At 39.9% G+C, this 26298-nt stretch overlaps 2 protein-coding genes across 4 annotated transcripts in view; both read right to left on the reverse strand.

Annotated features, from left to right (window-relative positions):
• Positions 1–26298, reverse strand: part of LOC124114452 (ankyrin repeat domain-containing protein 26-like) — a 792436-nt gene that overhangs the window by 89471 nt on the left and 676667 nt on the right. For 2 of the 3 annotated variants that reach the window (XM_046475021.2, XM_046475019.2), the window contains 2 exons: positions 11951–12049; positions 3330–3380 (listed from right to left, as the gene is read on the reverse strand). In XM_046475021.2, coding sequence (XP_046330977.2) covers positions 3330–3380; positions 11951–12049 — 150 coding nt within the window. The remainder of the gene's footprint in view (positions 1–3329; positions 3381–11950; positions 12050–26298) is intronic. The other variant, XM_046475020.2, reaches the window with a different exon arrangement.
• Positions 17535–20554, reverse strand: LOC124114457 (tigger transposable element-derived protein 4-like). Its single transcript, XM_046475026.2, has one exon. The coding sequence runs from the start codon at positions 20182–20184 to the stop codon at positions 19480–19482; it is 705 nt and encodes a 234-aa protein (XP_046330982.2). The 5' UTR covers positions 20185–20554; the 3' UTR covers positions 17535–19479.

Here is a 26298-nt window from a genome sequence, read left to right on the forward strand (position 1 = left end):
TTTTGCGTCGTCATGGCCCAGGCATTACCTTTCAACATGACAACGCCCGGCCTCATATTGCTCGACTTGTTCAGTATTTTCTTCAACAAAACAACGTGAATGTCATCCCCTGGCCGGCTCACTCCCCTGATCTCTCACCAATCGAGCACATGTGGGATGAGATGGATCGGCCCCTTCGACGTCAACCACGTGTTCAACAGACACTCCAGGAACTTCGAAACATGCTCCAGCAGATATGGACAGATATCCCACAGGACTTTGTGCGATGCCTGGTCCATTCCATGAGGTGAAGATGTGTTGCTTGCATCGCAACCAGAGGTGGACACATGCGCTATTGATTTGTAAATTGACATTTTGGCATGTTCATGTTTTTTATGAAATCACACATTTTCTGAAGTCAGTATGGCAAATTAAACTATTTGAACACTTACAGGAGTCTTTTATCTGTTGCAAACCGAAATTGTTTCAGATTTGGTAAAAAAACATAACTTTGCACAGGAAATTTTGTTGTTCAGGATACAATATTACGTGGTGATTCAATGCCTCCAGGAATCCCCTCCACTGCACATCGAGGAATCAACTGTTGGATCTAGAATAAAAAGCAAATGATTAATTATTTCTAAGAAAACTATGTCTTTTGTGTGATTTCATGATACTACATATCATTATGTACTGGAAAAGTGTATCACTGAAATATTTTATTTACCCTCTTTTCCATTGAGGAGAGTTCATCAGGGGGTGGCCCCCACCTGTTTTTCTTTGGTTTTCCCTCCTTCCACTTTCTGCCTTTTTAACTGCTGCCTTAAGATATGTCCACTTTTTTCGTATCTCCTCCTCGTTTCTTGCTGTAGTGCCACTTGCATTGATTCTAAAACAGTTAAATGTGCCTTTTTTGACAAACAAATCTGAATAAGTATTTTCATATTTGTGTCTTTTTCTCTTACATGTCTTTCCTGGTCTGATGCTTCATCATAGCATTACTTGAAATCTAAGCATCTTGTGGGATTCTTTTTCTATTTTATTATTTGTGAAATAACGTTTTATTACATAAACCTTTTTCAATTATTGGCATTGATATTTACATTTTTAGGGACGCTTTATGTACACTCAATTATCAAAGTCTCAAGAGAAACATGGACTTACTTTTGAGTGATGTCTGACCATATTTTTTTCTTACAGGCATTTGTAACAGAATTCGTGAATGACAAATTTAGTGTGTCAATATTCGCTTCAACGCCGGCTAAAAGTACTTCAATTTCGACGGGTCCAAAATTTCTTTTCCGCTTTTTGCTATTGGTTGATGCGTCCATAATATGCTAAATTTTCTTGCAGGACAAGATTGATGTCGGCTTTGCCGAAAGGGGGAGTAACTCTAATCTTGCTTCATTCTTATTTTCAAGGAAGAAGAGTTAAAGAGATTACACTTGAATTGTCTTCAAATAATCTCCCGAATATTGATCTTTTATTCCGGAAATATATGATTACGACAAACATCTAAATAGTATTATGCTTTCAGGACATGCTTACCTTTTCAATCTCTGTATCTGGAACTGTCTCCATGTGAAAACGATGCCGATTGATCATCAGCCAATCAAATTGACAGGTGTCCTTTTCACTTCCGAGTCCCATTGCTATGTTAAATACAATGTCGTAAAGTCTTGCGACATCCTAGTGTAAGATTGACTTGACGACGTTGTTAAGATGCTTTCGTGAAACGGTCGTAAGGAGATCCTAAAGAGGGTTGTAAACCGTGTCGTAGCGCTAAGAGGCTTTTGTGAAACGGCACCCTGGATCCTACTCACTCCCCACCCCACCCGATTCCCCGAGTTACCCATCCCAGCCCCATTTTGTCCTGTCACAAATCATCATGGTACAACACTTCTTTAATGAGAAGCTACACAAGGTCCTTGAGTACAGAGTTTGTCAAGATGCCAAGTTCAGCATTCTCCTACGAACTTGGTAGTTAAAGCTTACAGTTCAGAATATTAGGCCAACAGACCTTGAGAATTGGTCAGAGATCATGTCATTTTGGGAATCTTCCATGTGAAACATTATCTGGATCTGGAAATGAATCCTTCCAGGAAGAATAGGTGGGGTGGAAAGACAGACCTACATCCCACTCAGGACTGAAGCATGGGACAGCTTTCAACATTTTCCAGCAGAAACATAGAGGATGATGCCATAGAGGAGGCAGGATAGGCACAAGAATAGATCGCTCTCTCTGCCAGGAAAACCCATTTCTTACATACCTGTGGGCAAGAAACCCATTTGAGGTAACAAGGTAACAAACATGTGTAAGATCGAATTTCAGATTTGTGGATGTCTGCTCCATGTTGATGACCTAAGGTCAGATTATGACAGACTACTTTCCTGATTGTAATTCATTGATAAGTTACTTGTGCTTCGGTCAAATTCACCTACTTCTGTGTCAAAACTTTTAGAGTGTTAATAAGTATTCTTCGGCTCTGCAATACTTTTTTAACATTCTTAGATTCTAACCACAGGTCAACCTAATGCTAATTCTGGGACCAGCGGGGGGCCCATGTCTCGTGTCATACGCCCAAAATGGAAAGCAGCTCATGATCAATGGTGGATTCTCATACCTATGGCAGCTTCCACAAATAGAGAAGATATTGGCGAATACTCAGATCTATGGCAGATTATCATATAATATTAGTAATTGGCAATTTCTATAGCATTAAATGTTGTATAGATTTATATATGGCAGCAGACTTTTGATGATCAATGTTATGATTCCTCTGAATTATTTTTATCATTTCCCCTTTGGAAAAGCATGGTGGGTGCAGGAATTGCATATCCATACTTTCTTAAAAATGTTCCCCAAAGTTTCATCATAGAAATCATTTTCTAAGACCTTCTGCAGCATCCTCTCATTTGCCCGAGATAAATTCCTGAATATTTTCAGGCTTCCTCACTTCGTGATTCAGAGCCTTGACACGAGGACCTTCTTGTAGTTTTTACAAATCATTTATAATAATTCGGCATGGATCCTGATTTTGATACTGGTTTCTTCCTCTGCCGACTTGAATCCGCCATAAGAAAACTTCATTTTCTATGGTGTCGTTTTTGACTGATTGCTGTGTCTATCAGTAATAGATGTTGAACTTACATTATGTCATCGCAGGCAAGGAGTTGTGGCGTAATCTCAAGCATGACGTCATATAACATCTGAACTGATTGTCAATTCACAGATAAGAAATCATTGCAAACATAATGACGTATAACAATGAGAATCTGCCACAGATCTGAGAATACATCACAGATTGGAGTCCTACAAATATAATGTAATATTAAGATGTATGACTCACCACTTCCAAAGATCCTTGAATATCTTGCTTCTGACGGTCAAGCTGGGCAATCTGACGACATAAAGCATACAGTCTTTACACATCAGTTATTTGCAATCACATAATAATCAGATCTTTTACTCCAATACAATATCTCTCTGCATGATGCTCTTAGGAAATCTGAAAAGGTGACATTTATCAGCCTGATTTATCTAAATCAGCCAAACAGTGTTAAAACATATCTATTCTCAGGACAAGTGAGTGAAACATTAAGACATAGCTGATTCATGTATATCGAAAACGACACCAACATCAAAAGATAAAGCTGTGCTCTTGTGTGGGGTTGTAGAAAACTTCTGAATACTAACTAAGAAAGATGTACAGTACACCTTTTACACTTAGCATACAGGCATGCATTTCAACCAAATACACAACCATGCAGCATATTTCTGCAGACTAGGTATTCTCTGTTGATGAAAATGGACAAAAATTGGCTACCACATTGTTATAAAATATCTTGGACTGATATCAACAGTCATCCATGCAGACAAGGCATCCCTTTACGAGATGGGCAGCGAAGTTCAAACGGGGAAGAAAGAGCCTTGAAGATGATCCAAGATCAGGAAGACTTTCCACAGCCATTACAAAAGGAAATAATTCTAACGAAATCTCTACCTCTACTACATCTCTGCCATAAATCCTGTATTTTGGCTTCAATCACACTAACTAAAATAGTTGTCAACAAGTAGTCTCGTAATTACCCAAGCCATGACATCATAATGGCGGCAACATCACTTTTTTTCTGTGTGTTCTACAGTCAACACCTATTATAATAGTAACGATCTAGCACTTGGTCACTAATCTAAGAATATTCAAATAGTTTTCTATAATAACAGACATATAAGTATACATTAATTTTGCTGCTGGAGTAAGAGCAAACACGTAATTATAGCTGGTGTTTGGTGCTCTTTGTGAGGTCAGCATGCAGTCTCCCTCTACCCCCGGTCGAAAGAAGTGTGGCCATTTCATGGTCATGGGAAATCCTTATGAAAGCTGCACGAAGTGCAGAGGCACTTGTGACAAGGAAAAAAGATGTGAGAAGTGCGTCAACACATCAGATAAGATCTTCTCCAAGCTGGCCATGGCCCTGACCAAGGCCAAGAGATGTGAAGCCACTAAGAAGAAGGTAGAAAACATCACAGCTGAGAAATCGGCTTCCACCCCAGCATCTCCCTCTACTCTCGAGTACTCCAACCTCCTGTGACACAAAATGGGCCACCCCAGATGCCGGAATATGGGGAATGTCATGTTCCTACATTGTCTCAACACATCCTTCAGACATTACCTTGGCCCAGTTACGCTGGCACGGTAGTAGACCAGATGTCTGAGAGTCTACTCAAGCTCATGATGAGTGAGTGAGTATGCTTTTAGCAATATTAGAGCAACATCACGGCGGGGGACACCAGAAATGGGCTTCACACATTGTACCCATGTCGGGACTCGAATCCAGGTCTTCTGCGTGAAGAGCAAACGTTTTAACCACTAGGATACCCGACCGCCCCTCAAGCATGATGAACGACTACCTTTACCTCCATTAAAGAGGAAGTTATACAGGACACAGACTCCACTTCTGGAATTCGCAAGTGTGGACGAAGATTTCCACAAGTTGGTACGTAACCCCGATACTAGTATCTTGTTACCTGCTACGAGGATAAAGGATCTGACATTGGTTTCCAAATGCACTATGGATATTGGCGCTTACATTAATTGGTTTGTCACTGGAATCAGATACATCATTCCACCATTACAGCCACCCTATGAAGGAATAACCTGAGACACGCCCATGACTATTAGGACTGATCAAGTCAGACTCTTCCACAGCCTTCTAGATACTATAGTCAGGATGCAAGAAGACTTAATCTCTTCCCAAGTCTGGATGTCTTCACAACTCCTATGGCTACAGCGTCAACAACTTTTAGCCAAGATCCGATCCAGGACTGTTTCTAACCAGACCAAGAAGTTAATAAAATCACAACCTATATCAGCTACCGCAACATTCAAAGTGATAGATGAGGTGAGACAAGACATTGCAGAACGATTCCAAATTTCAACTATCAACTCAGCTGCTAAAGCCCACGGATCATCCCATCCCCAGAAGTGTCCTTGGGACTACAAATCTTCGTCTGCCAAACTGCCTCCTAAGAAGAAGTTTGTCCCCTCTGGGAAGGATTCATTCAAACCGAGTCAGGGATACGACAAGCGACAATCTTCTAAGAATTCTTTTTGCCAGCCAGACAACAAGAAAGGAGGATTTAATAGCCATGGAAGATCTAGAGGCAGAGACGAATGCAGGTTCTGACTCCCACACAACCCCCTCCAGTGTTATAGACCATATCGACCTGCTTATGTCTATGGATTACGATTTACGCCTACCGTCTTTCAACATTATGCTGACTCCGGGATCCGTGGGAGGGTGCCTTCTGTCATACGCCGAAAATTGGAAGCAAGTTAGGCTGGATTCTAGACGTCCTGACTCATGGGTACAAACTACATTTCAAGAAACATCCTATCCTGAAGACACACGCCGTCGGACGCAGATTTCATCTAGTCGGATCCAAGTTAGCGGCAGCAGATTTGGCTGTCACGAAGCTACTAAAGAAGTGAGCCATTTGGAGACTAACGGAGACCAACAACACGAAGGTTTTTTCCAGTCTTCCTTGTTCCAAAGAAGAATACAACCGAAATGAGGATGATTATCGACCACCACCGGAAGTTACGGTCAACACTGAAGACAGGAGACTGGTTTATCAGCATCGATTTACAAGATGCTTATCTTCATGTCTCAATACACCCATCCTCACGGAAATATCTACGCTTCGCAATCAATGGCTGACCCTACGAATTCCAAGTCTGACCATTCGGAATAGCAATAGCCCCTTGGCTATTCACCAGGATTACAGCGCCAGTCATCAAGTTTGCTCACATCCAGCTAGTTCAAATCCATGGTTACCTGGACAATTTCCTAGCCGCAGACCAAGAGAAAGCTCAACTTCATCAGAACATGATATTCTTGGTCCAACTGATGACCTACCTAGGCTTCCTTGTCATTCCTTCCTTGTCAATCCTTCCATGTCCGTGACTACTCCGGTTCAAGACAAAGACATCATTTGGAAATACCCCTGATTGTTATCGTTTTAAAAAAAAGTATCCATGCAGTGAAAGCATTTTCGGATCTCGGATTGCGTCGATAATACGATTACTACTCCCTTATTGTCATCCACGTTTTCTGGTATAACGCTACACTTGTGTATTTGTCGACATTTACTTGATGCTCAGTTAATGAATATATTACAGGTATAATTAGTGGTAGCACCACTGCGAATACCTGTCGAAGGTTCCCATTTGGCATTTATTGTGTCTGGGTTTTTTTCAATCTAAGTCCAGGTTTGAAGTGAGGTGAAATGTGTGTATGTAATATGCACGTGGCAGCCCAGCGCAAGTTGAATGATAAGTTGATTTACTTTTTTTGTAAATCAGCGGATCGTTTGTAGTCATCAAAGGATTAACAGAAAATACATTGATTGATTAATCACTGTTATCTTGCAGGGTGGATATCTCAAAAGTGAGTGTTTACATGTCTAGGGAATACACTCATATCCTTGCGTGAAGTGCCGATGTAAAAACAACATACTTTGTTCAAAAGATTAACCAATAATACGTTGATTAATTGCTCATTGTTATCTAACTCAATGGATTTTTTTAGGAACCGTGGACGTTATGAACATTGTTGTCACATGGACTTTCTCAGCCGACCTTTGAGACTTTACACCTATGTGAAACACCTGAAACAATCTAAGTGATCGGTTGAGAAACGAACACGGGTTATAATATCCCGAAACGATATATATATTTCAAAATATTTGATTGTTACAGAGACACGTGACATCGAAAACGTTTCTTTGTACAGCTGCAGATGTTTGGGATATGGTTCCTTTGTGTTGATATTCACGGATACATTCCTCTAACAAGGAAGCTGCCTAAAATTATACACATAAATTTGGTAGGTTGTAATTATGATATTCGCATTTTGTTTTCCTTCATTTGCAGTAGCATTGGACAGATTCATTCTTGTTCCTCTACCTCTTGGTTGGGAAATTCGTGTTTTCACAAGTCTTTCCTTTGTATATTACAGTCAATTTGTAAAATGTGATTCTCTCAGGCAATTTATAAAATGTGTGAATGTTTCAGTCATTTTGACTGCAACATCTGTCCATTTCTTTAACAGATTGACCAAAATTGATTAAGACGATCAATAGGGCCTAAAAACATCACAATAGATTATTATGTAGGATTAGAAGCCAAACAATATAGAAATGTACTTTTCATTGTAACATGATCAGTCTCTGGGTGATGACATTAAACATAAACATGTTTGGAATTTGTCATAATAATACAGATGGACATATTTTTCAGTCAGTTTGTAAAATAACTGAATATTCAGGCGTTTAATAAATTTCCTAAGTGAAAATTTTGCACATTTTGACTGTAAAAATATAAACACGACAAAATAAGCAATGCTCAGGAGAAATATTTACTTTGTGTTGCAAGTCAAAATAGTGTAAACGAAATTACACAATTACCAAGCAAGTGACTTATCAAAACTTAGTCACCATTACCGAGGCTACCCACAAAGATACCTACATTTCCTTATCATTCCAAAACTGTATTTCATTTTGTTGATCAATGTGACCATACGCCCTTATCAATAAAAGTGACAAATGCGCTTACGAATTGCGCAGCACAGGTTGCGAACTAGTCTAGGTTTCTACTATATCATCCGGGTACTCACGGGAAAAAACAATAACAAAGGCAACAACCAGTCCCGGGGAATTGCTTTAGATCAGTGCCCCTTTAAGTATGGCCATACCTAAGAGAAGCCATACGTAAACATCAGCATAAACATTTCACATGCAAGTGGCGTGCTAAACTTGAATTTCCCAAGATGAGTGACTTGCCCACTTGAAGTTATAATTAACGTCTGTTCAAACCTGCCTTTTACTCCACAGGAGTGGACTGTTTTGGGCCATAGACAATCAAGATAGGACGGCGCACAGAGAAGAGATGGGGAGTATATCTTCAAGTGAATGAGAACAAGTGGAGTACATCTTGACTAACTTAACAGTATGAGTACAGAGGCCTTCCTGATGACATTCTGGCGCTTTGTTTCTCATCGTGGCAAGCCCCATGAACTCCCCTCAACTTCAAGGGTGCAGAAAGAGAGCTGAGAGAAACTTGGATGACCGTGGAACCAAGTTTAACAAACCAACTAGCTGGAGGCAACATGAAGTTCAAGTTTAATCCCCTAATGCTCCTCACTTCAGGAGTATGGGAGAGGGAAATCAAATCTGTCAAAGATGGACTGAAGGTGGCTTTGGGTGATCAATCAGTAACTGAGTCTGGGCTCTAAAATGTCTGACAGGTTTTCCATCCTTGTGGATGCAACCACAGTAGTGTCCTTCTCCCCACCAATTGTAAACAGGTTTTCAGTAACCATCCATGTACGTTTGTAAGCACAGAAACTTATCCTCCCAGTATCCATCCCCATGGGCCTCGTGTGATTTCTTGCAGGATGTTTTTTTGGGGGGAGCCATGAAAAGAAGTTTTCGACAATTCCAGATGAGACTTCTTGGCTTAGGAGGCTCAGGGAACTCAAGGAACTGGCTGTCAAGATAATGGTAGTGGGCCGAAAACTGTCAGTGGTGTCTCGACACACCTCCTCCAAAACCTTGTTGAGAGTGTTATTTTATAAGTCAGGAACTATGATGGGTTGGTTCACAAAAAATCTTCCAAATCTGTTCTGTGACCGCCTTTGTTTGAACTTGGGAGAGAAGTTGGTGCCTCTGCATTGAACATAACTTGGTGGACATCCACATTTGACCCGTGAAGATCAGGGCTAGAATAGGTCTTCAGCAACCCATGCTTCCTGTAAAAAGCGACAATGCTTGTCTTAAAAGGCGACTCACATGATCGGGTGGTCAGACTTGCTGACTTGGTTGATGCATGTCATTGATCCCAATTGCATGGATCGATGCTTATGATATTAATCACTAGATTGTCTGGTCCAGATTCAATTATTTACAGACCACCGTCATATAGCTGGAATACTGCTAAGTGCGACGTTAAACAACAAACCAACCAACCAACGACGTCCACATTTGGATGGTGAGTAGCTCTTCCTGCATCTCCAATCATTAGCCTGGTTTTTGACAACCAGTAACCAGAAACTTGGCCGTAGAGAGGAGAGCTTTCATACAGAGGTGTTGGGCCCATGCATATTCTACCACCTTCGGTACAACCACCTCCTCCACAGGTGGCTTCATGCCCAGCATTAGATGATAAAGTCCCTTAATTAATACTGAGAATGAGTGTTGCCAATCAGTTAAGTGCACATCTAGCCAAACGCCGGATTTACAGGCATTCCTTTGCTCTTGATCTGGTTAGAGGCACCATGCCCAGAACTGTGCCACAGGTGACACATGTGACATTGTCTATCCAATCCGGTAGGCTTCCAGCCCTGTGTCACGATCCTAGAATTTGTTGATGGTTGGCATACATTGCACATGCAGCCTGGTGTACATTGCAGCATGGCCTCTACCCGACCAGGTCAATTGGTAAAGGGACAGAGAGTTAGGATTCATATTAACCATTATATTTGCACTGGTGACCATGGCACTAACGACTTGCCTCCTGGTACTCAGTGCACCTGTTTATCAACATCACAGGTCCTGTGGAACTTGTAAGACACTGCTCCATGCGTCTTCCATGATTGGTCCATACAGCTATGGGAAATGCTCCATGTGCTATCCCAGTGATCTGTGGATCCAAAGGCCATTGTCCATCCTTGACCTAATCCAGTAACCTCCCATGAGACTGTGTTGGTAGTATGTCATATCCTGAATGAGGAGGATCTGAGTTCCCTGCATCAGATCTATCCAGCACACATGATCTGAATCATCCAGCACATTTACTCCCCCAGATGTGGTCATGCTTCAAAAGTTGAAGCCTGGCATCTATCTACAGACACTGGGGTAGGCCTGGGGTTGTGCTCCTGGGTCCTAGGAAGGTTACCAATGACTGGACTGTGCATAGTCAGAATCGCCACCTTCTTCTTTACCGTTTCCTTTCTCTTTGACACTGTCTATCATATAAGCTACCTTGAGAAAACATGCCATGGGAGAGAAGTGTGAGATGGCATCTGTACATTGAACATATCAGCATTTCCAGCAGGTGCCGTAGAAGTTGGTGGAAGAGATGCAATCTTGTGCCACACAACATGTTTACCAACTAAGAAACTAAATCCCTGAGGTATAGTAATGTTCTTCAACCTCCACACAGGTGGGAAGCACGATCTAGTCTTCTTGTAAACTGAAGTTCACTGTTCATAACAGTGTGAAAATGATCAACCTTTGAGTTTAGGCAATTCAGAGATAAAAAAAATGTTTTGATGCTAACAGAAGCACATGCGGGAAAGAAGTAAAGACTTTTTCTCTACGCATGTGCAGAGGCTTAGGAAGGGAGATACTATAAGTAGCTCAACTGATTATGGACAGTTGACAGTGGAGTTCTGTTGAAAACCTAATTGAATGATGAAATTAACATATTAATATTTTAAGTCTCTCCCTGCAGTCATTGTTGACAGAATGTTTTTTTCACATTTGCCCTACTTATATAATGATTAACAGTGATTAAGAATCAGACTTCACACTGACACAATATCAAAATAAAATGTCATATGGTATAAAAAGCTACATAATGTCACTATATGCGAATGAACAGAAGATAAAAAAACAAATTCTACTGTCAACTTACACTTGGAGTACACTACAGGCACAGCCTGCCTAGTCCTCAGATATATTCTGGCAATGATGTAATAGAGGTAGAGTATTCACAAGAATCATAGGAACAATAGACATCATTGTTAATAAATCTAAGTACTTCCACCCTCCCCATCACCGTCATATAGCTGGAATATTGCTGAGCGCGGCGTTAAACAACAAACCAACCCACACTCCTCCCCCTTCATCTATTTCTTGTCAATAGACGTTCGGGAAAGAAGAGAGGATTTTCCGACCTTTGCAAGCTGAAGAGCTTAGTGCCGAGTGGTGGTACTATTGTTGTGACAACCAGTTGTGTGTAGTTGACAGTGAAGAAGACTTCTGTCTAAAGATTAGTTTTGATGTGACTGCAACCAAAATACAGGAATTTCTAGTTTCTAGGCCCAAGGTACGCAACTTTGCACAGTGAATTGTGATGAATGGGCCACCTAAGGCCCCAGATGAAGACGACTATTTTCCAATCATCTGATTATGGATAGCTGACAGAGTGAGAACTGTGTAGTACTCTGCACGTAAATATGACAAGGAGTAACTGAAAATTTCAACAGGGCAAGTGGCAAAAAAAAGTAAAAAGGTATTACATAAGAGTTTGTATTAATGAAGGATACAGGCATTTTTCCAGGTTTAGGTATTATTCAAATAACCACATGTCATAATTCATCATGGACCATAAAGGACCAGGCATATTGAGATTGCCTCCAGCTTCTATTTATATACATCTCTCACATGCAACTTTCAATAACTCACCCGTAAACCCAACTTTGACCTAGATACTACTTCCTGTTCCCACAATCCTTTAGAATCTTGCACTTCCTGCTGTAGAATTGTGCGGTTTGCAATCTCCTCCTAAGGACAGTTACAAAATCAATTAAGGTCTACCAGGATAAAAGAAAACATAAAGCTACACCATAACAATCACAGCAACAAAGAACAGGCTATTACATTTAAGGGTCCATTTTGGTCCAGAAGCATCGGCAAAAAGGGGAAAACTATGAACTTTAAAAGTTATTGCCATGAAAGTTCAGATTAATGATGGAAAGTTTAATATTAAAAGAACATATCCCACCATGCGCAGTGTAAACCCAGACACCCAACAATAGCCATCATTGTTACTAATTAAAAAAATACTATGACCATTACATCATTGCTGTAAATTGTGCATTAAAAACATTTTCAACAGAGGTCCTCTTCACTGTCAATTAACCATATTTAGTTGTGTCACAAATATTATCTCCTTCCTCAAGCATCTTTCGCTTGTGCCAAGCAATTAGATGCAGATCATTTGGGAAGTGGGTTGGATTACTCCTGCTGCAATAGAGGTAGCACTTTTTGAATTATTAACAATGATGTCAATTTGTAGGTTAAAACATGACACCTCGAACAAGCTTTCACGAAATTGTGATTTTACATGTTCAACCAAAACCACTCATTTGCAGCATGCAGACAAACAGTCAGATTGTACACCCTTTTATCACTTGCCCTAATGGATCACTGGGAAAAAGTGGGTTACAGTACTAAACCTGATATGTGAGGTTGCAGGTTGATTCATGTCATGGAATCGGAATGTCTAAAAAATCATGACTTTTAACCAATCAGAAATCAACATAATATGCATATTAAAAGGATGTTTATAAATCATATGTTGCTGATGCTGGAGCTCGAGGTGACCATCTGCAGCTTCTTGAGGTAACAATCTACCAGTAGGCAAAGGATTCCCTTTTGAAGTTTGAATCTGGCACCAATGTTATTAATGTCCTGTACTGGGTTAAACTCTGATCCTTAACAGAAGTACAAAAAACTTGTAGCAGCGAATCAGAAATATTTCCAGGATCTAGGGTGAATTGGTACATGTAGGTATGCATCCTGGAGGTGGAGGCTGCTCTTCCAATCCCCCCTCCTGAGCATGGTGAGATATTCCTTGTTGATAGCTTTTTGTGTATATCTGTTGTGTTCAGCTTGGGTACCAGGTAAACTGGAGAATAGAAGCCTTGGCCTTGATCTGTATCCTCTACTTCCCATATTTTGCACTTTTCCAATAACATCTGAATAGGCCTTTTAGAATCAAGTCATATGCTTCCAATTTTCAGGAAATATCACCAATCGCCTCCAACTGGACCTGGTGTTACTGTTAGTTGAATTCTGTACTTTATAAACATAACCCGGATGATAGGGTCTATTCCAAAAGATTACTTTGATGGGCTGTCAGTTGCAGTGATGCCCTCTTCTGCCTGGTTTGTCCCCTCTTGTACCCCTCCTGATCACTTGTGGTCATACTGACAGTTACGGTACTATCCCAATGTTCTGTGTGGGGCTGTGATACGCCTCTTTTCTAAAGTACTTCCTTTTGGATGAGACATGAAAAAAGGTCTCTCTAGTCTTGAGAACCAAATTCCAACTGCTGCCCACCAGATTTGGTGGAGGTGCTTTGACAAACTACCGTGGCGCGACATACCCCAAACCAGTTAATGTATGCCCTAATAGCCATCACATGACAGTTGATCAGATCCATATCTTTGTCTTTAGATAAGGACACAGACAATCTGATATTAAGTTACTTGAGACTAGTTTGCAGAAGTTCTCATTTACATTAGGAAGATGTGGGAGAGGGGATTTACGTGTGCGATAGGTTCAGCATTTTAATTGGGAAAGTGGTAGTCTCTCGTCTCTCATCACTTCTCAGTTTCCTGATGTACTCATTGTTCTGGTTTATCACCTGTAAAGTATCACTTGGCCAAGGTAGAATGTTGTGCTTCTGAGATGAGATGGAAGGTTCATGGCATCCCGTGTACTCCAGCATCTACGGAATAACTTCATTCTCCACCTTCAGTTTGAGACCTGGTATAAGTCCAGTGGAGATGGTCCGATCCCTGAGCCGCTCACCAGCTGGGTTCCTGGTGATACATGATGATCTGGATCCAATGGTATTCAGCTATGGGGTGAGTGGGTGGGTGAGTTGGTGCGTGGGTGAGTGGGTGAGTGGGTGAGTGAGTGAGTGAGTGAGTGGGTGAGCGAGCGAGCGAGGTTTAATGTTACTTTGAACAGTATTCTAGTATCATGGCATGCCAGTTTGATGTTGGAGGAAAGCCTGAAGTGATGCAGATTTTGGTGAAACCCACGAGCATAGGTATGGTGTTGACAAACCAAAAAACATAGTTCAAGGAGTTGAACCCACGAGCATCAAAACAATAGTTATAATTGTTAATGATTCTAAGAATACTACCTCTATTACATCATTGCCACAACAAAGATGAAAACTTAACAAGGGGGAGCCAACAGATAGTTGTTGCTGATAGGTGATTAGTAATGGACAAAAGGAAGCCAACACTTAACTTATCACTGATTGGTAATGAGCAATGGACAATGGGCAAACGAGAGGCCAGGTGTAATTAGCCCTGATAGGTAATAGAATGGAAATGATAATGGACAAATGGAAGCCAGGCAGATATTTAGCATCGACAAAGATCAAAGCAATAAATCTCATGCACTGGGCAGATAGATTCACTGGTCACGGTTGATGGCTGGCTGGTGTCTCCTGGTGTCAATGGTTTCTTGTAGTTTTCTTTGTTGCCAGTTGTTGTTGTTGGTAGACAGGACATTGGTGGCTTCCCACATGATGTTATGGCCTTGGTTCTTGAGGATGTGTTTGGAAATAGCAGATTTCAGGTCTAGTTTGTTGACAGAGATCTGATGTTCTTTGAGTCTGGTGTTGAGGGGTCAGATGGTTTCTCCAATATATTGGTGGCCACAGTTGTAGGGGATCTGGTATATACATCCTCAAGGGTTGGGATTTGCGGTGCTTCTGCCTCTGCCATTGGCTTGTAGATGGGTCTTGCCGCTAAAAAAGTGACATCCATGTTTGCTTTGTTCTTGATGAAGCGGGAAATCTGATGAGTGACAGGGTCTTGGAAGGGTATGGTGACTCTGATGGGAAATGGGGCAGGTTTGCGTCTAGGATCAGAGTTCTTGTGGGTCTTGCGGATGCTTTATAAGGGTTTTGATGGCGAGTTTGGCAGCCATCAACATTGCTATGGCCTGAGACAAGATGGCTTAAAACAGATTTGGGATAGAAGTAGTTGCTGTTGCCTCCACAGAATTTTGGATAGAGTCCAAACTTACATAGAAAGGAGTTTTTCTTGCATGCGTACAATAGCATTTAGCAAGCTGTGGGTGAGGCCAACTTGATCAAGATGCTTATCCAAGGGCGTGTCAGAGGATGTATTGTCATATGAAGCTTGCAATGGCGGGATAGGGTGACGAATGCCTGCCACAAACCAATTGGTGTACGCGCTGATATCCATTGAGTATTTGTTAACTGTGGATAAATCCTATACTTGGCTGGCTGGAAGATTAATGTTGGGATTCTTAAAAAGGTTCAGAAATTCTTCATCTACAATGGTGGAATTCGTAAACTGTGAATACAATCTCATTAAAATCAGATCTTAGTTCTTGCTATCACTAAACAAAGATCTGAGGACATCCCATTGCAGGTCACGTCAGAACGACCTTTCATCCGACCAATCAAAGCGTCGCTTACATGATCATGCAAGTGACAGTCGGAATGTGTTTTCTAATCATGCAACCTCGAAAATGTTAACACGGGGTATTCCGAAAGACAGTTACAGCCCGTACGACCGATTCCGTCAAAATTTCTATCTCTTGTTTGTGTGGGATAAACATTTGAACGGAGGAGGCATTTGCACAGTATGTGGGAAGCATTGCCATACAATCACAACGATATATCCGTTCAGTTTTCAAAATTTTAATCGAGAACTGTGTCAACATATTTTTTAAGCGTAGTCTGAAATGGAAGTCGCCAGGTTGAAACGAGTGCCTTAAAACTCGAGAAAGCGCAGCTTTCTTATTGGCTGAAGCCGACTTCTTGTCGGTCGTTTCATAGGGAGATCCAGGTTCGCGAAAGGTCGTTCTGACTTGACCCGTAATGGGATGTCCTCAGATCTTTGTTTAGCGGCAGTGAGATCTAAGATCTGATTTTTGTGAGATTGCTGTGAATCCTGTGTCAGATAAAGCTTTCTCTTCATATTAGGTAGAGGGAGCCTGTACTCATGCCAGAGTTGACTTAACTGTTCTGTGGTCTGATCAATAATCTTCTGTATATAACTTGGCCACGGAGGAGTCTGATGAACGTGGGATGGCGTAATTGGGGCATGGCAAACCGCATACGAATATGACAAAAAAGAAAAGCATGAAACAAATCGTGATATGTGGATCGTAGTTAATAAATGATAAAGGCAAATGTGAACACTTGTAACTATGACACAAACAGTTAGAAATGCAGAGATCAATCATGCAGCCGAAATCAGAAGTACTGCTGCACAATAATTCCATGAAAATTTATTAAAATTATGTAAATTAAATTAAACAAAAAAAGCAGTTGTCCGTGAACACAAGGGCTGTTGGGATGAAGTATCTTGAAGTCTTAACATAAAATGAGAATTGTTCAACCATGGTAACAGAGATATAATAAAATAACCCATTTGTTTACAGAATTTGTTGTTGTTAACAAAATGTAAATGTCAAATAGGAATTCTCATACATAGAGAATTTGTCCTTTGTACACTTGACAGTTTCACAGGGTAGAACATACATGTGTGAAAGTTCCTGTATGACCAGAACACATTTCAGTGTGATAGGAACCAAAACTTGACGTGATATGCACCTTCAAAGAAACAAATGTTGGTAGTAAAAGTTTCGCTGGAACTAACATACACACGGAACGAAATCTTGTTTATACTGTCGACCACCTGCATGTTGCTGGGAAGCTGATCCAAATGTCTGGTATCGATTCCATGCCCTGCTGGTCACACTTTGGCAGGCACCAAAGATACTAACGTAACATTGTGTTGACCCAGTTTCAAGCATGCCTATGCATCTGCCTAATTATTCAGGCGTCAAATGATGTCTTTGACCCTGAAGTGCATTCAGTTGTTGAAATCCTCCGTAGCAAATGTTGTTGTGCTCTCTGATACTGATATGCAACTGTCACAATACATCCAAACACATGTTTTCAAGCACTTTGTGCACATCGTGCCCATGACTGCATGCCTCTGTCCGTTCATCACCAAATTGAGGTCATTCAGGAGCTACCCGATCATTGTATATTGGGATATTTCAAATTTTTTTGGCTGGATGATATTTGAATACCATCAAAACTTGATCCTTTGCAAACTTTGAGTGGTATCATTACTTCAACAAATTCCTTCAACAGAAAACTAATGGCTTGGATGGAACATCAGACACTGGAGTTTTCCTGCAACCTGGTCAGAGCCACCATTGTCTTTCTGGCCCTTTCCCACCTTCTTGACCTGGCAATTCTGAGAAATTAATCCTGAACACAGGGTGCATCTTGACTCGTCTGTACATCTAGTAGAGCAGCACTTTCAGCAGATGTCAGGGTTTCCCACATCTTCAACAAGCTGGAGGAGGTGACGCCTTCTTGTTTCCCACAACATTTACCACCCTAGCAACTAAGTTGAAAGGAAAACTAAACCTCTTCAACTGTCACATCTGGTAAACTGAAGATCCAAACTTGTAACCGAGTGAAAGCTACCAAATTATGAGCTATGACAAATTATACTGATGCTGACACTAGCACACGCAGGAAAGAAGTGAAGAGTTTTTGACTGTGGATGCGCAGAGGATGAAGAAGGGAGATACTATTACTACTATCTCAACTGGTTATGGATAGTTGATAATGAAGAGGACTGCTGTTGAAAATATAAAGATTTATGGCAGTGATGTAATAGAGGTTTTGTATTCACAAGAATAACTGGTAGTCATAATGGCTTCGTTGCAAACTGTGCTACAGCCAACAAACTTGCTTGTATTAAGTTCTGATTTCACAAACTGCAAGTGACATTATCCAAAAGTTAAAAAAACTTGAAGGCTTTCTTGTTCAGTGTTCTAATGCCGTGATAATGTGTTTTCTGTAAACTAAAAATATGGTAATCTAGACTGAAACTGAGCTACAAGCAGCTCAAGAAAAGCCTTCTGATGTAATCTTTCTGATTGCAGGATCTAATAAAGTAACCATGTGTCAAACAACTGGTAAAGAATTGATGAACAATTTTCGAACAACTTTAAAAAACTATACAACAAGGCTTTTCTTTCATAAATTGTTGAACAGTTGTTTGACAAGAATTTTTTTATGAGGTATATTCATAGGCTATTAAAGCATGCATAGCTGGCTAACTTGTTGGTAACCATGTAATGTTATTTATGTGTTCTTAATAGCGAACATCGGCTATGATGGTTGAGATCTGTGATTTACAATATTGCAAAGCTTGATTTTGCATGCAGAGTTACCATGTGACCACATCTACCAGGTACAGTAAACTACAGTTATAACAAACTCAAAGGGACTACTTATTTTAGTTTGTTTTTTCAGTCGTTTATTATACTGCGCATATCGACAATCAGACATCTTGGATCAAGTCATGTGACCACACTCAATAAAAAACAAAAGTGTTCTCTGTACATGTACTATGTTTATTCATAACATAAATAAAAACATGTTTCAATGACATACAGATACAAGCGTCAATTGCCTTCATTCAGGAAGTCTGTGATTTTGCTCTGAACATTTGTTGAAAGACGGATTTGGTCAAGTATTATCTCAATGTCGTCAATCTTATCAAACACTTTTGGTGATAAGCCAGGGCAACTCTGAAAGAACTGATGAATGACTTCGAGATGTGTAGTCATTTCTGATGGTGAGAGAAGTTCACATGTATTTGGTGGTTATGTCTCAAGTTCACCATCGGAGTCAGGAGGGCCAGTGTTTTCAGTGTGTTTAACTTTGTGGATGATGTCGTCTTCTGTGGGTCGCTCGGCTGCGATGATGTTGTCATTGGCTGCCAAATAATCTTCCAGGGTCACATCGTGTAGGATATCAGTCGCTGTTTCCACTTCGGACTTGCAATCTCGACAAGGGCACAGTGTCTTCCATCAGATAATTCCTCGTCGATTGGGGACTAAAAGCCACCTTCACAGAGGCAGTTTGCAATGCACTGGGCGGTCACAGGTTGGCTATGATACCTTGGTCCATAGGCTGGATCTTGGATGTTGTGTTTGGTGGCAGGAAGGCAAGCGTGACATTTGCCAAGTTTGGAACATGTGGGTTGGCGGAGTAGTTGTCTACAAGTAGCAGCATTTCTATCATGTCTCTTCATGGACTTGTCTTATTGGAACAAATATTCATGGAAGATTTCACTTTGCATCTTGGCTTTGGAGTTGATTTTGTAGTCAACCGGCAAACTTCAAACATTCTTAAAACAACTTGGTTTCACAGATTTTCCATTCACTGAAAGCTTAAGTCTCTCAGTCCCTGTCATATTTGAAGCCACAAGAAGAGTAATGCGTTCTTTAGACTTCTTGCCACTGTGACATTTTTCACCTTTCAAGTTTAGAGTTCTCTGGGGTACAAGTCTATAAAACAAACCATGCCCATCATTAAAAATATCATCTGTGTTGAATTTGGTCAGGTAGGTCGGAAGTTGAGAGGTCAACCAATCATCGACAAGCTTGGGGTCAACTGATGCACTCTCGCCAAGGGTTGTTGAAGAACATGTGCCATGCCTCTTCTTCAATCTCTCCAGCCAGCCGGTACTTGCACTAAAGTCAGAATGGCCTAGCTTCTCAGCAAATTCTTTTGCCATAGAAATTATGATATGACCACTCCAAGGAATGTTTTTACTTCGAACAGCATTAAACCACTCAAACAGTGCATCTACATCTTTGTTAGCTGATGATTGGAATCGTTTTCTAGCTGCCCCATACTCGGATAACTGGAATTTGTAAATGATTGACTGTCTCTGCTTGATGATCGTATCCAAAGTGGATTTTGGGACACCAAATTCATCTGCAATTTCTTTCTTTGATTTCTTTCCAGCATTGACAGCAGAGATGATTTGAAACTTAACATCTCTGTTTAAAGCTTTATGCTTGTGAGGAATGTCTGCCATCGTATCCAGGAGCCTCCTGTAATTGCTCCTTAAATGTATCCTAATACAATCCTACAGTGGAACTGTCGAGGGCTTAGGGCGAATTTTGATGAGGTGAAACTTTTATCAAAAGAATTTAATCCAGTGGCTTTTAGTCTTCAAGAAACGTATGTAAGAGAATGCGATAATCTTAACTTCCGTCAATATAATAGGTTTCATTCATATGCGAAGGTTACTAATGGTAAAAGGACAGGTGGTGCGAGCATACTCGTTCAACAAGGGACAATCCACAGTGCTGTCCCACTAAATACCAACCTACAGACGGTTGCAGTACGCTTAACTTTGCATATTGCAATAACTTTATGTTCGCTTTAATTACCACCATCAACTGCACTTCAGATTAAAGATTTAGATAATCTCATCACCCAACTTCCTAAGCCGTTCTTGCTTATGGGCGATCTTAATGGTTGCAACCCATTATGGGGTTCGGGGGATCAAAATCATAAAGGGAAAATACTTGAAGAGTTGCTCCAGAAGCATGATCTCTGTCTATTTAATGATGGTAGCAACACGTATTTACATCCAGCGACTGGTACTTACTCAGCACTTGATTTAGCCTTTGCTGATCCGTCTCTTTTGGATGAGTTCTCATGGTCAGTACATGATGACCTGTGTGGGAGCGATCATTTCCCAACCATACTCAAAACTATCGTTCCTTGTAAAGACCCACCCATTACTAAATGGAAACTTAACAAGGCAGATTAGCAAACCTTTAGTACCATGTGCAGTGATGCATTGACCTTTGAAAATTTTATTGATGATCCTGACCAGATCAGATCATTTTCGGATAAATTAATTAACATTGCCACAGAAACCATCCCCAAGACCTCGATAAATCCACATGTAAAAACACCATGGTATAATGATGATTGTAGAAAAGCTAGGAAAAATAGGAAAAAGTCTGAAAGAGTGTTTAATAAACACCCCACAGCGAATAATTTAAACTGCTTACGAATGTCAAGAGCAAAGGCTCGTAGAACAATTAAACAAAATAAACGTACAAGCTGGAAAAAGTTTGTTTCGAAAATAAATTCTCTTACCCCCCTTAATAAAGTATGGAATATGATAAGAAAGATAAAAGGAAAGGGGTCTCAGAACAATATTCAGCATCTACAATCTAATCATGATGTATTGACATCAAAACAGGATATTGCAAATAAGTTGGCTGAAACGTTCAGCCAAAATTCCTCATCTGCCAACTATGACCCAAAATTTAAAAAATTTAAAAATCAGCAGGAAAGGAAAACTCTGAATTTTCGGTCTGATAATGCAGAGGATTACAATGAATCCTTTTCATTGACTGAGTTACAAGAGGCTTTGAACAAGGCTCATGATACAGCTTCTGGACCAGATGACGTACATTCTCAATTTTTGAAACGTCTTCCTGAGCCTTCTCTTTTAACCCTTTTATTCATATTTAATAGTATATGGGAAAATGGTAACTTCCCTCCTTCCTGGCATGAGGCTACTGTAATACCTGTGCCTAAACCAGGTAAGGATCACACAGATTCTTCTAATTACAGACCTATTGCTCTGACAAGTTGTCTCTGTACAACCATGGAACGGATGATCAACCGGCGTCTCGTTTGGTTTCTTGAATCAAATAATCTGATCACAGACATTCAGTGTGGTTTTAGACACCAGAGGAGCACCATCGATCATCTTGTCCGAAAGGAATCATTTGTACGGAATGGCTTTGTAAACAAGCAACATGTTGTGTCGATCTTTTTTGATCTTGAGAAGGCTTACGATACCACGTGGAAGTATGGTATATTAAAAGATCTCCACGACATGGGTATACGTGGCCGTATGCCTGATTTCATCACTCGCCTTTTTTAGAAGATAGAAAATTTAAAGTTTGAGTAGGCTCCACATTGTCCGAGATATATGATCAGGAAATAGGGGTCCCTCAGGGCAGTATTTTATCAGTAACACTTTTTAGCATAAAAATCAACAGTCTTGCTAAAGTTTTAAATGAAAATATTGATGGTTCCTTGTTTGTTGACGATTTTAATGTTTCATGCCATGGTGCAAATATGAATACCATTGAGAGACAGTTACAGCTTTGTCTCAATAAAATACAAAAATGGGCCTTAGAAAATGGTTTTAAATTTTCCAAAACTTATAACTGCTGTGTTCATATTTGCAATAAACGGAAATTGCATAAAGATCCAGAATTGACTTTAAATAATATTCCAATAAAAGTGGTCAAAGAAACCAAGTTTTTGGGTATTACCTTTGGTCAAAAGTTATCATTTATACCTCACATTACAAATCTTAAAGCTAGATGTTTGAAAGCACTTGACATTTTAAAGGTAGTGTCAAATACTAGGTGGGGTGGTGATAGAGAAACACTATTACATCTCTATAGAACTTTGATAAGGTCTAAACTTGATTACGCCATCTTCATTTATGGTTCAGCTCGTAAATCATACATTCAAGTACTTGACACTATTCACCATCAGGGACTTCGGTTGTGTCTTGGAGCATTTAGGACATCGCCAATTGACAGTCTATATGTGGAAGCCAATGAACCCAGTCTTAGCTTAAGACGAATAAAACTGGCATTACAATATATCACTAAACTCCGCTCCAATCCTTCTAATCCAGCATTTAACAATATCTTCAATGCTCCATATCAGCATTTATATATCAGAAATGCAAACACAATCCCACCACTTGGCATTCGCATGCAATCCCATATCATGGATGCCCATTTAAATCTCTCTGCCATTGCCGAATACAAAATCTCAGAAATGCCTCCTTGGCAATCGATACAACCTGATGTTAATTTAGAATTAGCGAACCTCAAGAAGTCTGACACTAATCAATTATTTTATCAACAAGAATTTCATGAACTGAAGAACCGGTATTCCTCTTATACCAATATTTACACTGATGGTTCAAAAGATGATGAAAAGGTGTCTGCTGCAGCTGTTGCTAACATTTATAGAGTGTCTATACGTATAACTGACGGTAGTTCGATATTTACGGCAGAAGCTCAGGCTATATTATTAGCTTTGCAATATATTGATCAGTCTTCTAAAAGCAGTTTTCTTACATTATCTGATAGTTTGTCCTGTTTACAGGCAATCAAAAATCGAAAAGTGGATCATCGATTTTTAGCTGAAATTTTAAGGTGTCATCTCAATTTATCCGTAGCTGGAAAAGTTATAATTTTTTGTTGGCTGCCCAGTCATGTTGGCATCAGCGGCAACTGTAAAGCATATTCTTCGGCAAAAGCCGCTCTTAATAAACAAACTTCAAACTCAAACTTCCCCTATTCTGATCTAAAACCTTGCATCAGACAATATGTGAATGATCATTGGCAAAAAAGTTGGAATACCAAGACTATGAACAAAAACTTCATGCTATCAAACCACTGATTGGAGGTCACGCACATTCCGGTTTATATCGTCATGATGAAGTTGTTTTACAGTGGTGCCGCATTGGCCAGAGTTATTATACACATTCATTTTTATTGAAGGGTGAAGATCCACCTTTTTGTATACCTTGCCATAGCCCTCTTACTATGAAGCACATTCTGCTGGAATGTGTTGATTTTGCACTTGTCAGAAAACGTTTTTATGATAATGTTCATACCTTATCCGAACTTTTTACCACAGTTTCTAATCACTTGATTTTAGCGTATTTAAAGGAAATCAAACTCTATGATAAAATATAGATTTTTACCTGAACAGTCAGTCTTTTACCTATAAATGTGATACATGACTGAGATTTTAGTGATTATCAACATCACTTTTATTATATTGGTTGACATATGATTACACAAAAGACATTTCTCGCCGCGAATAGCTGCAAAATTGCTGATGCGGCGTTAAGCAATATTCACTCACTCACTCACTGCCATCCTAAGTTTATCAATACTGAATTTATTGTTGTTGCTTTAAGTGAGTGAGTGAGTTGGGTGTAACGGCGCTTTTAACATTATTCCAGTTATATCATGGCGTGTCAGCTTAATGTGGGAGGAAAGCCGGAAGTGATGCAGGTATTAGACGTTTACCAATTCGGTGAAACCCACGAGCACGGGTATGGTGCTGACAAACCCAGAAACATCATCGGGGCGAACTGGGATTCGAACTCACAATCATAGGTTTCTGGCGTGTCCAGGGGACCCAACTCTGCACAGCGAATCGCGGCGCCTTAGACGACTGGGCCACCCGTGCCCCCGTTGCTTTAAGTGTTTAAAGCCCCACCCTGACTTTAAATAGCCCGCAAAGTGGCGGTGTTTCAGTTATGAACAGTGAATGACAATGGAAACACAACTGAGTGTCCGGAGAAGCTTTTTGAAAACCGTTTCGCAAACATGATCACCATTTACTGTCAAACTTTGTATCACTCTCATCAAGTGACTGGGGGGAAAGGAGATATTTTTACAAGTGGCATAGCCACGAGTGAAAATATCGTGTTTTCCCCGTCACAAGATGAGAAAACATGATATTTCATGAGACACATGGAATATCTTATTTATTATATACTTTTTGTGCAGTTTCTACCGGAAAATTAAACTAGTTCATTACAAATGTAAAACCTTGAAATGTAAATTCTCCCTGCCTGACACATAGGGACAGTTCACCACCCCTTGTATTTACGACTTAAAAAGTAGTTTCGTGTTTGCAGAATCTTTAAAGATATAAACAAAGGTATCAAAAAATATTTAGGGTCACTATAATTCTTTAGGGTCACAATAATTCTTATTTCGATATGATTACATACAAAATCAACTATAACAATAAATATTCTTGAATACTAGGAGACTGCTGTTGGAAGCGAAAGAATACACTCTGGTTAAGTAACAAAAATGGCGCTTTGCACGAACAGTCTCGATTGATGAGTTGATTGAGAGATTTACAGTTTATAACGAAACATTTTTGAGAGAAGAATAAACGGCTAGAAGTGATACTAACTCCGTAAATGACCATCCATCATTATTTTGCCTTGTCAATGTGGAACTAACGTAAAAAGAACGTCAACAATTGTGTACGTGCTTGTCACTTACAACAAAAGGAGACAATTAAAGGGGAAGTAACTCTTGTATGACAATAGTTCCGTCAAAGTGTTATGTTCACCGCAGTGAAATATCAAGTATAATATGTTGAAATATCAAGCGTTATGTTCACTGCAATGAAAATATAACTATTCTCAACTTCAGAAAACTCAGTCTTTCACGCTGAAGTATATAATAAAAGTCAATAAATTTTGTGTAGTTTTATCATAGAAAATCAAATCGATCATGTTCGGCATCTGCATCAATCACGGTGGGCGAAGCTTATGTACGATTGCGTTATAAATAGCAAAGCACATGGTCATGTGTACATGTGACACATTCAATGCATTTGTGGTCAAAGTGTATTGTGTTGTATATTTTTACGGCAGAACAACAGTTTCGGTTAATGTAACAGTAAACATAAATACAAAATTAACGACATGATTCTTTCAGTTCAATCCAAAAATTAATGTCAAATTTATTATTTTAGTTTGTGCACAAACAACTAGTACCTTAGCCGCAGCTCCTTGTGCCTTATGTGTCCTACAACGTCGTATATTTTATTATGAACTGTCATCACTTGCACATCGTACTCCATTTTTCTGCTATGGATCAGGTTACACTTTACCTATCCCACAATCCAATACTTTGTCGGCAACGCATGCGCAAACCTATGCTTCTGACGTCACTCACCAAAGCCTATTTAACCCTTCAACTACCATCCGCTCATTCTCGTTTCTATCAAAGCCATCTCGTTTATGCTTCTCGTCATCGGTCTTAATCTCGATGTTATTTTGACATCCATTGCTTTGGAAACAAGTTTTTAATGAACTGAAGATAGATAAAGTTGACCTGGTTCTTTTATGACTGTGCAATGGAAGATCTAGTTGTATTTCTTTTATTAGATCCGTGCACAATTTACGACAGAGTCAGGAAAAATTGAGACACGAAAACTTTATATTATTTCACGTCAGAATGAAGATAAAACACGGACAGCCAAACACACTTCAAAACAATGTTTAGATAAATATTTGTTCACATTAATTCTGCCATGTGCGTGAACATGG

Source organism: Haliotis rufescens, unplaced genomic scaffold, assembly GCF_023055435.1.
Source record: "Haliotis rufescens isolate VD_foot unplaced genomic scaffold, xgHalRufe1.0.p SCAF_22, whole genome shotgun sequence".
NCBI lineage: Eukaryota > Metazoa > Mollusca > Gastropoda > Lepetellida > Haliotidae > Haliotis > Haliotis rufescens.